This window comes from Mus pahari, chromosome 21, assembly GCF_900095145.1.
Source record: "Mus pahari chromosome 21, PAHARI_EIJ_v1.1, whole genome shotgun sequence".
In the NCBI taxonomy this organism is placed as follows: Eukaryota; Metazoa; Chordata; class Mammalia; order Rodentia; family Muridae; genus Mus; species Mus pahari.
The window spans coordinates 37,301,130-37,315,509 of NC_034610.1; the positions used below are offsets into that span (position 1 = coordinate 37,301,130).

Consider the following 14,380-nt stretch of genomic DNA (forward strand, 5'->3'; position numbering starts at 1 on the left):
TTCCTATTACATGGTGTATATGCACTGTTGTGCCTTCCTATTACATGGTGTATATGCACTGCTATGCCTTCCTATTACATGGTGTATATGCACTGCTTTGCCTTCCTATTACATTGTTTTGGGGCTGAGTGAAGGTCTTCTTGCTTACGCAGTAAGCACTTTACCCACTGAGCTGTCTCTCATGTACCTGAAATCTCATTTTAAATTATGTGACATATAAAAGTAAGCCAAAATTCTTAAGGATACCATTTGGTGGCATTTAGGGACGTTCACCTTGCTGTGTAATTACCAACCCACATCTCCAGAAACTTTGCATCTCTCTAAACTGAAGCTATGTCCCCACTAACTAACAATTCCCCACAGTTCCTACCCTCAGAAAGCACCATTCTCCTCTCCATGTCTGCGATGCTGGCTAGTTTTCCAACCTCATATAAGTAGAATTGTACACGGGGCGTACCTTATGTCACCTAACACGATGTCAAGAATATCCATGTCACAGCAGTGGCAGAACTTCCTTCCTCTTGAAGGCTAGATGATATGACAGTATGTGTATGTGTTCGTGCCGTCACATTTACTCATTTCTGAGCCAATGCACACTGGGATCTTTTTTTTACCTTTTGGGGACTCTGTGTACACTGGTGTTCAAATCCATTCCCCACTTTCAATTCTTTGAACTTGCTGAATTGCTGAATTATAATACAGTAATTCTATATTCACTTCTTTGGAGACAACACACAATGAAGTGTCATTGCAAATAAGGGAAGATTTATTTGTAAGGACAAACTTTTCCATAGTCTAGAATCTTAGCTGATTGCCACAGAAAGCTATTCTATTTTGAAGAGACTGTCACTTTGGGGTCTACACCGTGTTAATTAATAATACCCTCTGCACATGTAGAACAAGGTACTTCAGGGCTCAATCCTGGTACTTGTGCTATTAGTCACTAATCTACTGTATTAATTAGTTTAACCTTACTGCAATCTGCTGTATTAATTAGTTTAACCTTACTGCTGGTGTAGTATTCTATAATCTGTAGGGTTCAGCAACACATACTTACAACTCATAACTATTTAAGACTATAAGGTGGTTATTTACAGTGTGGATCCAAGGCCGTAAGTCAGTCAGTAGCCCACCCAACCTGGCCAATGCAGTGTGGGATCCAGGCAGAGATCGCTAGTCTACTTTCTAAACGTTATATTTTATCATTATAATTAGTAGGTATTAAATATGTGCCTGTCTGCATTGGTCACCTCACACCTTGCCTCTTCTGGTTTCTGAGAACACCGGACAACACAGCACATTCCATAAATTTTTGTGGAACGGGGCCAACAAGTCATTTTTCCAACATGACCTCAAACGGGCCATGTTTTTCCTGCCCCATGTTATAGAGATGTCTGTGTTATGGATCAAGCTGTAAATGAAGAGAAACGGACTGAACAGCAGCCTATGTGACAGGAAGAGATGTAGGTATTTTTATATACAACCACTAGCCCCTTTTCAAGGTTTGATGTTTGTATCCCAAACAGAAGGCTTTTCATGCTATGACAGAGTCTTCACACATTGGGTGACTAAATATAACCTAGGGAAAGTTCTAGGGAAAGCAAGTAAGTGAGAGCCAAAAACCCCAATTCAAATTCCACTTGAGAGAGAGAGAGAGTCTGGGAGGAACTCTGAGAGACTGTGTCTTCCAAGCTCATTAAATCAAGTGCAAACACAAACTACCCCCAAAGAAGGCATTATAATGTCAATTTTCAAATTTTAAAAAAAAATAGCAAGAAGAAAATGAGTTCTAGGAAACTCTGAAAGTTAAGCCTGGTTGAAAAGAAAATCTATGACAAACAACTCCAGTATCAACTCCAGACCCAACCTTACTCCCAATAATCGCAGCATCGCTGGATATGGAAAACATCTGTTTATTTCTTTATCTAAAAACTCTTCATGTGTCTGGGATAATTTAGACATTAAGTTTCTAGTATGTAGTATGGCTCTTAGCACAATTAAACACCCTTCCCCAAAGTTCATGGAAATGAACTGGAAGAGTCAGGTCACCCATGGATATGAGCTCTCTGAACTCTTACAACTGCACAAAGTTTACCGTTCTCTTTAGCATACTGAACAACAAGCCCGTATACTCAACCCACTTCCCAAAATTGAGATTCCTGTCTTACACACATATTTCCTGAGCACACTGATCAATATTTTGATTAAGATAAACTCTCTGGAACAGCTTGCTTTGCTCACATTTATTCCTTCAGTGCCTACTGCATTGCCCAGCACTGAGCAAACAAACCCGATTTACACACTGAAAAATAAGAAGTTCAGTTTGAAGGCTTGACATAATGGCAATGCTGGGAAATTCTACAGTCAAAGGAAGGTGAGCTGCGGGCTTGCTGCAAGGCACTGCTGTGTGGTCTTGGATGTGTCCCTTGGAATTCAGGTCTTGAGAACTTTGTCATCAATGCACTAGCCCTGGACAGCATGGCCTCCTGAGGACAAAGCTTTAATGAATAGATAAAATCCAGTACAGAAAGGGCTCCTGGAACAGATATAGTTGTCATGCTCTCTTGGGCAAGTTACCTTCTGCAGTAGAAGCATCCTCATCCAATGCTGGTGCTTGATATAGGCTTCTCAGCCTCTAGAGCTTTGAGTCAACACATGCACATTTACTCTAAATTACCCTCTCTTGTGTAGTCTGTGACATCAACATCAAACAGGCCAATAGAGATAGCGCCTCATTTATCTCAGTGTCCTGTGCCTCCATAGCCTTTCTTAAAATGTCAGGCAAATAATTTGTACTTGAATATTTATTTATCTTCCTTTGCTGTTCCTTCAAATGAGGCTTCTTTGAATGATAAGAAATAAGGAACCAATGAACTGTTAGAAAAAAAAAAAAGGACTGGAAGTTGATACAATTATTTTGGAAGACAGAACATTGTCCCAGGCTTGGAGTTTGGTATGAGGTTCTAGCATTGGCCTCTCATTTGGCCACTGCTAGCCTGGAAATGACACCAAGCCAACAGTTTGAATGCTTTCAGCAGCGGGGTTTCAAATAAAAAAATTTAATCTATAAAGTAGGCCTATTCTAGGGAAAACTTATGTGAATTGAGTGTTAATGGATAGTTCCTGACATTGATCAAATAATCAATAAATGAAGATTTCTATTACCAGAAATTAAATCATTAAGGTGTCTTGATCAAAGCCACACTAATCAATGTAGTGGGTATTTTTAAGGACTTAACGTGACAAAATTTCAGAAAGGGAGCTGGTTAAATGAGTCTGAGATTGAAAAATATATTTTTCGAAACAGGAAGAGGTTGGAATTTAGATCCGAGTCTCCCCTTGACAGAACTGACCACATTTATACACCCAGATGCTCTGCTAGCCACACCCCTATGGGTCTAACTCAACTTTAAGAGCATATTTATAGGGCTTTGTGAGTGACATCTGTAAAGGAGAGCAAAGATCCCTAGTGATCCAGGCAGCTGAACGATGATGGGTCACTAACCCGTAAGGGGTAAGATCAAGTTCCTTGGTCCATCTTATTCAGGAGTTAGTTAGTTAGTTTTTAGCAAAACTAAGATTGACCACTATAGTGTCTTCTGTTCTAATCTACAGAACCCACCCTCAGGGGCTCCCCATCTTCAGCTCTACTGAAGCAGGCTGACCTTCTCTCTAGGCACGTTAGCTCACTCTCCCGTTGTCGTTAAGAACTCAGTGGACATGCCTTGCAGCCCTGCAGCACATTAGACTCCATACTGGCTTCTAGGAACACAGAAATAAGTAGCGCATGTTGACTAGTTCTACCCTACGTGTAGGAAAAAAAAAAATCTAAACAAAATCGTTACTTTCAGTTCCATCCAGAAGTGTTAGAGGATGTCACAGGAAAAATTAGATTCCAGTGAAAGATTCGTGCTACTCTTGGCATACGTGGAACAGAATTTTAGATGGCTTTACTCTTGGTCTTAATTTTCCTAGGGAAGAAAGCTAAGTTGGTATATTGAGATGAAGTTGAGCAAGAATGGATGGGCGATCTGGGGCCAAATGATAAAAGGTTTAGAACAAGGATCTGTCAGATAAAGAATGAAGTCACCTAGGTAGAAGAAAGAAAAGGATGAACCATGTTGACCAAGGGTTTGAACATCCTTGGAAGGCATGGGTCAAAGCATATTTGTCAGCATCGTCATTACAGTTTTCCACACAGCCTATGTAACTCTACAGTCAGGGCTTAGGAAAACCAATGGTGAGAGCACAGGTGTGCTACCCTGCCATCAGCAGGTTTAAAGCAGATGGGAGCAGTCTGTGCTCCTCTATCCCAATAGAGTACTCTAGTGGCCTGCAACACTTAGAATTCGAGGTCTGAATCCCAACTCACCATTTCGACTGCTCTCTGCTCCCACCTAAGCCAGTGCTTGAGTACGGAGCGGTTCTGTTCGACGGTTCTTCAGTCCAAAGGAGCTGATTTGTGTCTAAGGCAGAGATGGGCAGGGTAGGTCCATCACTGACTAGGACCATGGGAGTGTCCAAGGCAACAGTGCACTGATCCTCAGGGGGCAGAAGAAGGGCAGGTGGGGATGGCGGTGCTGTGCCAGGCGGCAGAGCAATGGTCGCCTTGGATTTGCCCGTGGCCTGCTCCTCTGCTCCAGCAACAGTCTCCTCTGGCGTGAGGCTCTCTACCCCAGCGTCTGAGAGCTCTCCCTTAAGACTAGGCGAGTCAGAAGTGGTTGTGTTGGGGGACAGTCGGGACGCCACCGGCTGCTTGCTAATTTTTTTCTTGCCCCTTGTGGTCCCCACTAGGCCTGCTTTGCCAGCCAGGGACTCCTTGGGTACTCTGGGACGAGAAGAGGTGGAGGAAGTGGACGGTGAGGCTGACGCTTTGGAACTGGTCGCTTTCTTCGGGTGAGAAGAACCAGCTAAAACAGACACATTTGTTTGCATTGAAAATCAAAGAAAACAATAATTTTTAAGTGACTGATTTGCAATTGCCAATGACATTTAAAACTCTCCCTTTGGAATACATTGGATCAATGGCTATTAAGAAAATCAGTCAATAACGATGACGGTCTTGTTTTCAGACCTTCCCCCTACGGTCCCCAAGCCTCTCATGTTAGAGGCAGCAAGTGACCTGTGTGGTCAAATCTTAGGGCAAGAAGCCTCCATCTTCTCTCTCTTCATCTTCACCTGAAAGAGCCGCACAGGTCAGTAGCTCTTTGTCCTTTGAGTCCCTCTTACAGCCTCTAAATTAAAGATGTGGTCCTATGAAGGGATAGCCATTCCTGGCAAGCTGGCTGTGGGAAGCATGTGGGCCTTTCCTAATGACATTCTTTGTGTCTTCCTGGAGATGGAGAGGTGGCCCATATGGAGAAGAAGCAGGGTGTATACTTCCAGCCTTTTTCTGGGTCACAAGCAAATGAATTTATTTCACTACCTTCTAAGTGCTAAACTCCAAGGCAATGTTCCCAATGCTCCAGGGAAGGAAGCCTGTCCTGACGGCCTATACTTCCATGGGTTATAGTGAGGAGGGACAAGGAGGGGACAGTCACAGTGCCCCCCTGCCCCATTCCAAACATCAAAATGAAAGGAAAAATGTTTGTTGTGGTTATATGCATGAGTAGAATCTGAACAGTCTGAAGAGGAAAAATACCACTCTCAGCACTTGCACTTGTGAGCATGTATGTGTGCACACGAGTGTCCCTCTCGGTATGCATGTGCACGCATGTGTGTGTATGTGTGCACATGAGTGAGTGTGTGTGTGTGTGTGCACATGAGTGAGTGAGTGTGTGTGTGTATGTGTGCGCATGACTGTCTCCCTCTGTATGCATGTGTGCGCGCGTGTGTGTGTATGTGTGCACATGAGTGTGTGTGTATGTGTGCGCACGACTGTCTCCCTCTGTATGCATGTGTGTGTGCGCACATGAGTGTGTGTGTGTATGTGTGCACATGAGTGAGTGTGTGTGTGTGTGTATGTGTGCACGAATGCATGCATGTGTGCATGTTTATGTGGTTCCTCACATTATGTTCTTCCCATGGTCTTCCTATATTACTTAGCTTGGTTTTGAGCTCTTAGGCTCAAAGGATTGGCTTGCTTGTTTCTACTTGTGCAGAAACTGAGAGTGAGAGTGCATACCACTTCAGTCAACTTTCCCAGAAGTCCTAGTCCCGAGCACCCGGACTACCTGGTTATTTTGACTGTTTAACGTACCAGGCAAGTCTTCAAAGGACTGCCAGGTCACCTGTGCTTACCTTTGGATAGAGCTGACTTCAACTAAGTCATTTCCAGGAAAAGCCAGTTAAGTAGTCTTTCTCTTTGCCTTTGGAACGCATACTTATGTTTGAATTTTTCCTTATATCATCTTGGGAAATCCATTTAAACTCCCATGAAAATACTCTTTTGTTTCATTGCCTTTCTGATCTGCATTTTCTCCAAAAATCTCTTCCTCTACAATGCTACATATCTTACTTTTCCAAGACAGAGCTAAAGTTTCTTTTACCTCACTATCAGAAATGTCTCCTTAGAGTTCCAGGACCATCCCACACTGCACGCAGATATCATGGTCACTTACCTCTGGATGCAGCTTTATTGAAGTCAGTGAGAGAGTTGAAATGAAGAACAAACACAGGAACAGACAATGAGACATATGACTTCATTAATTTTGACATGTAAAGAAGCCAGTCTTACTTAGTGTCAAGATTTGGGCTTTCAAGGAGTCTCTCTGGTTGTACTAATTAGTATTTTAGATACACACAATTCCTCTTTGCCAAATCTGGGTTTGTCTGCAGAGTTAATGAACCTTATAATCTCTCTCTGATTACAAGTTAAATTCTTAAAAAAAAAATCTAACCCAACTCTAAATTGATTTTTTTAAATAAAAAAGACTCCAACACATTCAACTGTGCTTAAACACATTCAACTGTTTTCCTAGTTCATCAGAATCCTTCTGCATATCAATGCTACTGCTATCACTTTCAACATTTTTTTGACATTTTTCTTCTTTTTTTTTTTTAAAGAAAATATTTAATGTTATCTTGTTTTAAAGAAAAAGGATCCTGCCACCCCCAGGGCCTGGAGTGAAAAGTCAAGCCTCTTCTAACATGAGAGGGCCTGGGTTAAAAAAGAAATTTCACTTCTGAATTAAAATGTTTTGTTAACAGCAACAACAAGAAACACAACATCCTGGCAAAAACAACAGCATTCTAGACTGACGGGTGGAACTCTGGGGCCTCTACAGAGGTAACATTTTAGGTGATAGCTGTTCTCAGATGTGTAGTGGAAAATCAAGAGTCTCAATGTAAACCCTGCGTCTCAGTGACAGTCCTAGAAGCTGTCATATTCATTTATAGAAAGCCCCCCTACACCCTTTTCATTAAGGCACTGGATAAAATGTCTGTTAGCACCCCAGTTTTCAACCTTCTTGGGAGCATCGTAAGTATATGGTAAATCTTTGGGACAGTGTCTGTAACTGACTCAAGCTCTGTCGTGCATGCTGTGTCCAGCCTTGGTGTTCATCATCAGCCTCCTTCCCAGAGTCTGAGCTAAGTCTACAGTGAGCTCCCTCCACCTAGAGTAGGATCGAGGGAGGAAGTTTGTGCTAGGCAAGATCTTAATTCCCAAGGGCAGAGTAATGGTTTGGGAATTCCCCTTCTATAGTAGCTCAGTGCCTGTCTCATGTCACCCACCACGACTAGGCTTTGCAAGGTCACGGGGGGGGGGGGGCATACCAACAGCAATAAGAACAGACAGTGTGTCCCCAAGGAAATGACCCTTAGGCTCTGCTGTCTCGGCATTCTGAGATACTTTACTTTAGAGGGATTAGAAGAGGCCTGTGTGACAAAGATCAATTCTGGGAAGACAGGAACGAAAGGAGAGGTCTACTTGTATTCAAAGAGCTCTGACATCACCAACTAAACCCTTCTTTGACTTTCAGTATGACAAACATAAATGGCACAAGGGAAAAGATAACACTAAGACAAATCCTGGGAGTTCGTTTCTGGGAAGCTGCTGCCCATGAGATTTATTACTGTACAACAGGAGTTTTATGCATGCATTTATGGGGGCAAGCCATTGAGCATGGGAATTTTGATCTGTGTCCTTTCAAAAGTTAGAGGACACAGCTGGGGTCTTCTATTCCACTAGAGGAATGGAATGTTCGCTTTACATTAAGCATGTAAGGTTGAAAGAGAAAGCTGGATGGCCATATATGGAGCTTGCAAATGTCCATTTGTGATTTGTAATGGCAATGTGTGATTGCAGCACACTAGGCCACTTTGACCCAGTGGTCTCCTGAGATGGATGTGAGCAGGTAACTCTGGGCATACAACTCTCAACCCATCAAAACAATGTGAAGTGGTAAAGGAAACTAGGATGTCACTGACTCTATATGAACCTTTTGTCATTATCAGAGGACAAGATGTTAAAAATTTAAGACATTGCAATCCAGCAAATATGTCAAAGACCTGTGCCACATTTAATACACACGACTATGTTATTTTAAAAAAGAAACACCCATACACAAAGCCACCCATAAACTCTCCTGGGCAGCAGGTCAGTTGATTTCTAGATACTGATTCATTATGTTAGCATAACTCCTAGGCACACGAAAGGAGTGGGTCTATGTGTTGATTGTGGAAACCAAGATTACCAGTTCACAATTACTCCAAAGGCCACAAAGTTAATTTTCCTATTTGATAGCTACTGGCATTGCATCCCGAGACAACAAAAGACCACACACAGCTGGAAGAAGCTACAGACCCCATATCCCCAAGTCTGACATCCTGGGCTCTACCCCCGTTATGCTCTAGGAGATACTCACCAGCCTCCCGGGATGTGTTCCGGCTTGTTGGCTTGGGTGGAGGGATGGGGGCCTGCTTACTGGGAGCCTTGACATTTTTTCTATTAGGAGGCACTTCATCCCCTTTGTGGCTGGCCCCAGCCGTGGCCCCTTTGGGAGGCACAGGAGATTTTTTTGGTTTAGGTTTGGGTTTAGGTTTAGGAGGAGCTGTAGGAGGTAGAGCGGGAGCAGCCGGTGGTTCAGAGTGGATTTCAGTGTTCTCTACAAATGAGAAAGTGAACAGAGCAGACTGATACAGACACACACATGACAGAAAAGCAGGGAGCAAGACATGGCGACAGTGACAACACGCAGGTGACTTTGTGACATTTGAGAACCAGACGGTGTTTGTACCAGAGGGAGCCAAGTTTCAAGGGAAAACAAAGACTAAAAGACAGACAGGGGAGGGTTCTCTGCATCCATCCACCATTCCTTTCTTTGATGGAAGGGTGGCATAAGTGACTATGACGTAGTTATACCAAGGGTCAGTGTAAATGTGCGCTAGGCACCAGCTTTAATTGCGGCCTTCAGTGTGTAGTTGCCAGGTGGTGACATGGGCAACAAGTGCTAAATGCAACACAATGACCAACTTAGCCACAGGGAAGGACCCTCAAGAGTGACAGACACACACTGTAGCACATACAGTGATGTGGGTGTGACTTACAACCAGAAGTCTTAGTGCTTCCAAAACAATCGGGTGTGTTCTATACTCTGGGAGACACCAGGGGCTTTTGACACAAGGCGTTTGGCCGTTACTTTCAGCAGTTAGAGTGCTTTCATGTTTTCCCAGAGGAGCAGGGCAGCTTCAAATTGTACAGTGACTTCTTCCACCCTTTAGATCAGAACCACAGCTCTAGGTATGCAGAGTGCAGAATAAGAGAGTCCACTTTGTTCTATAATGTATGCTTACAGGATAGTTTTGAAAGAACAAAGCACAAAGTTCACATAAAAACCCTGCACATAGGAAGAGGAAACCATGAAAACTGGAAGAGAAACAGCATTGCTCTGGGGATTCTGAAGGCTGATGATGTACTCACATCTGTATTACTTGTAACAGTGACTGAAGTAAATTAAAATACAACTCCAGCCCAAAGAACCAAGTGATTGTTTCTTTGTAAATGGAGCACAATAAAAACTAAAGACAGAATCAACACAAGACAGCCTTTACTAAATTCATCTTTCCAGTTTTGCGTGACCAAGAAAGGCATGGCATACCATTTCTTTTACTTTGTTTCTTGGACACACCACACACAAACCCTAGCATTACTTTGGGGACCATGGAGCTAAACTCTTTAGTATTCCAAACTCTACCATGACAATTTTCTGTGAGTGCCTGCCACACTGGGGATCCCTAACTTGTGTGCATATACATAAATTTGTATCTAATCAAACAATGCCTTAAAAGTCATGTCTATTCAATGAACGTGACTGGCTGACAGTATTGATAATTGGTAGAAAATACTCTATTATTTGTATGGGGGTGGTAATGAATTAGGTGATATATATGATATGATATGCAGTGAATATATGATTCAAAGGTTTTGTACAAATTGATGGTAGGGTAATGGAACATTGCCCTTTCAAGGGGATGTTCTGAAAGAGCTCCCTGTTCACCCTGGCTTTGGAAGGACATGATGCTTCACAATAGCTGTCTGGAAAACAAGCTGTCTCCTCCACTTCCAGGCTTGGCTTTCTCCTCTATGTAAAGATCTGAGGTCAATAGAGTAATCCAGGACTGTGTGTGTCCTGCGCCTGGTCTGGGAGGCACTTCTGTTCTAATTCCTCCCTTTTAACCCGTCTGTCTCCTTCCTGTCTCCCCTAGGACTTAGTTTGGAAAGACACTGTGCAGACAAACAACTCTGGCCTCCCTGAGAGCCCCACTGGCTCCAGTACCCTGGCCTGCTCAGAGCCTTGCATCTCATGGTGACTGCTTGTGCGCTATCTGTTCTCTTAGAGGGGAATCTGTATTTAGACAGACTACTTCACCTTCCCTGTGGACTCTGCTCGAGCTTCATGCATGCTAGTTCTCCGGTACTGTTGATGAAACAACCACGTGTTGATCACTATTCCTTCACTGAAGGCCCTGCGTACTCATACAGTGGAGGTGATGTCAAATAACTTTCAGTTCCCATGCTGTTATACTGGAACAGGCTGCTGGTCAGATTCTGTGTTTCTAACGTCTAAGGACACCCGCTGAGAAAGAGTAACAGTAGACCCAGCGCCTAGAAGACCTTGGGGAAGACGTCTCTGCTCTTGCCAGAAAAGGTCCAAGGCCATAGTACCACCAAGGCACTGTGGAATGAAGTGCCTTCAGAACCCCAGAAATACACACAGAGCCAGGGTCAGGGGTGGAGCCTCATGTGATTGCCTTTGAATATTTTCTTAGACAGAAGTATGTAAAAGGCTTTAAAGCCATGCGAGCATCGTTTACCAATACAACCAGTTAACGGGGAGAACGATACTATCGAGTGGATTGCCTTGACTCAGCGAGCAAGTCCTGCAAAATTATGGAGTGAGGATCATAGGAGGGTGGGTTTGCTTGAGAGTGAGCTCACATGAGTGTGAGCCCAGAAGAGAGGCAAAAGAGAAGCTGATGGGTTTTTATTTTCATTTTTTAAGAATTAAAAGGTGTAGGACTGAAGAAGTAATTCATATCTTTGTTCTTAAGTAATTTCTGTTTAAACTATGAGTGACACTCTTATTTTTGCCTCAGAGAATGGCTCCTAGTCTTAATACCTTTCTTGGTTGGTGGCACAGCTCCACATGGGCTGTGTCCACACAAGAGGGTACTGTAGCAGTCACATTAATGACACGCCAGCACTTGTGGCATCTCCATCTCCTCATGTACTGATGCTATCATGGAACTCACTTGACTAGAAAGAACTAAATGTACGAATCTGAGGAATAGGATTATTCCCAGCCATGCCTTGACCTGTAAGATCTGTCATCTTCTCTTGAGAACACCAAGGCCTGCTGGATCAAATAATATAAACCTATCAGAAACTTTTTATTACACTGATCAGGGAACCACTTCCTTTCAACTCTAGCCAGTCACTGGGTAGTAATGACACCCACAGGGACTAGGGACAAATCATATGTGGATATGAAGTTTAATGTTGGAACTAAAGAAAATAAAAGACACTGTCCCACTGATATGGCTATCTCTGTGAGGCTATGCCAATGCCTGGCAAATATAGAAGTGGATGCCCACAGTCATCTATAGGATAGAACACAGAGACCCCAATGGAGGAGCTAGAGAAATTACACAAGGAACTGAAGGGGTCTGCAACCCTATAGGTGGAACAACAATATGAACTAACCAGTACCCCCCAGAGCTTGTGTCTCTAGCTGCATATGTAGCAGAAGATGGCCTAATCGGCCATCATTGGGAAGAGAGGCCCCTTGGTCTTGCAAACTTTATATGCCCCATACAGGGGAACGCCAGGGCCAAGAAGTGGGAGTGGGTGGGCAGGGGAGCAGGGTGGGGGGCGGGTATAGGGGACATTCGGGATAGCATTTGAAATGTAAATGAAGAAAATATCTAATAAAATAAGTTAAAAAAAAGACACTGTCCCCTCTTGACCAAATTCTCCACTTGACTATCTTTAAAGTCTGTCTGCTTTCTCATTATGTTCCAGAAATATTATGATTAAAAAGTACAGGCAAATCTCTTACTAGTCGTATTAATAACTTTAACTAGAGGTTAAGGAAAACCCCGTAAGTACCCTGCTTAATATCCGAGGGCAGCAAATTAATAAGAGTTTGCAAAATGTCTATACAATCCGAACGAAGTTTAGAAATGTTGCCACGCAACTCAGAGACAAACCTCATGGAAAACAGGAAACATACCATTTCCTGAAGATCCATTTTTGTGTGCATGGTAACATTTATTCAGAGGATCCTTGGCTAAACCTTTTCTTATGGTTTATGTAAGCTCAAGGTTTATGTAAGCATAAGGCTTGGTGGAAAATAAGTTGGAGTTGGGATGGATCTGCCGTTCATGAACACCCTGGAGGGCCCCATCAGATATATATTTTGCAGCATCTGACTCTGTGCCCACTGTAGAAACCAAGTTTTTTAGAGAATCCTTTGCAGGAACAGAGTAATTGCCTTTGGCATAATCGGAAACTTGAAGGAGCATGAGTGTCCGCGGAACCTTAGCTCATCATGGGTCTACTTCTTGCTGTATCTTAGAAACATCTAGAAGCTAAGATACTGGCCTGTGTGGATGCACAAGCTACTTCCTGCTGTCAGAGAGGGACTCTAGGCTGAGAGAGACACATGACCCCTCGTTGAGCTGCCCACGTGGACCAGCTACAACCAGAAGAAAACAACGTTCCAAGTTCTCTTATGGTTTTGAAGGTCTCAAGAGAAGACTTTAAAGAGGAGACCATTTCCAGGCAAACATAACACCCCGCAAGCCCAATCCTTAGTTAACCATTAGTTAACTATTAGTTAGCTTTCCGTACTGACACAAAAGCCGATGGCACACCGTAAATGGACGTGTCCATCTTTGGACCCGCCGTTTCTCTGCCCTAGCTTCCTTCCAATCTGCAAGGCTCCTGTGTGCAGGCTACTGGTCGTAGTCGCTCCTTGGTTCTCAGTGTTGGGCTGTGCTACAGGAGATGCCCTGGGAGTCTGTTTATTTTACCTGTCTTCTCTTCTGCCTGTTCCTCCCGAGGTGGTGTTTTCTCACACACAGAGTCACTCCCTTCTTCAGGTTTCCCTACATTCTCCTCTTGGGTAGCTTCCTCTCCGATGTGTATCATGTGCCCGTTTGAATTTTCAAAGTTAACTGTTACATCTCCATCTAAAATTGGAAAGAAACACCTAGATGTCTAACTTGATGGCTTTCTTTAAGATTAGTTTCCCATTTACTAGGACTGCAGGGTCTAGGTTTATGTTTCTGTCCCTGGGAACCAAATCACCGTGCTTTCCCGTCTGATTTCTTTAAAAGGAAAGAGGCGTAAAATTCTTGGTCTTGAGGAAGGCAACAGTGGACAGAGACTCCCATGTCACCTCAAGACAGCCCACGCGGCCACCGTAATCACACAGTGCCCCAGGCCAGCAGAGTTGCTCTGCCCTTGTGTTTAGGGTTTGCTGAAGTAAACACTTAGGTGTTTCTTTTGCATCCAGAAACTGAATGAAGGATGATCTGGAAAATGGAACAAAAATTGTAACACGTCAAAACCACAAGGTGAATGCAAATATACAAATAACATGAGATGCAATTACACATACAGAGGGGAAAAGCAGAGGACTCCAGACGCCAATGTCTGTGAGTGTGTCAGACAGTGTGCACACTAACTGTGAGTGTGTCAGTGTGCACACTAACCGTGAGTGTGTCAGTGTGCACACTAACTGTGAGTGTGTCAGACAGTGTGCACACTAACCGTGAGTGTGTCAGACAGTGTGCACACTAACCGTGAGTGTGTCAGTGTGCTTAACTGTGAGTGTGTCAGACAGTGTGCACACTGTACATAGCAAATAACTGTGAGCATGTTAGCCAGGGTTCACACTCTACACAGCAATGTAACTGTGAGCATGTTAGCCAG

The 14,380-nt window shown here is 43.5% G+C and overlaps 1 protein-coding gene across 8 annotated transcripts in view; it reads right to left on the reverse strand.

The window, feature by feature from the left end:
- Phactr2 (phosphatase and actin regulator 2) overlaps positions 1-14,380 on the reverse strand; it is a 255,920-nt gene that overhangs the window by 33,603 nt on the left and 207,937 nt on the right. For 2 of the 8 annotated variants that reach the window (XM_029532880.1, XM_029532877.1), the window contains exons 4-7: positions 13,477-13,635; positions 8,808-9,047; positions 6,561-6,572; positions 4,373-4,910 (exon numbers count right to left, since the gene is read on the reverse strand). In XM_029532880.1, coding sequence (XP_029388740.1) covers positions 4,373-4,910; positions 6,561-6,572; positions 8,808-9,047; positions 13,477-13,635 — 949 coding nt within the window. The remainder of the gene's footprint in view (positions 1-4,372; positions 4,911-6,560; positions 6,573-8,807; positions 9,048-13,476; positions 13,636-14,380) is intronic. The other 6 variants (XM_029532881.1, XM_021221233.2, XM_029532878.1 and 3 more) reach the window with 4 other exon arrangements.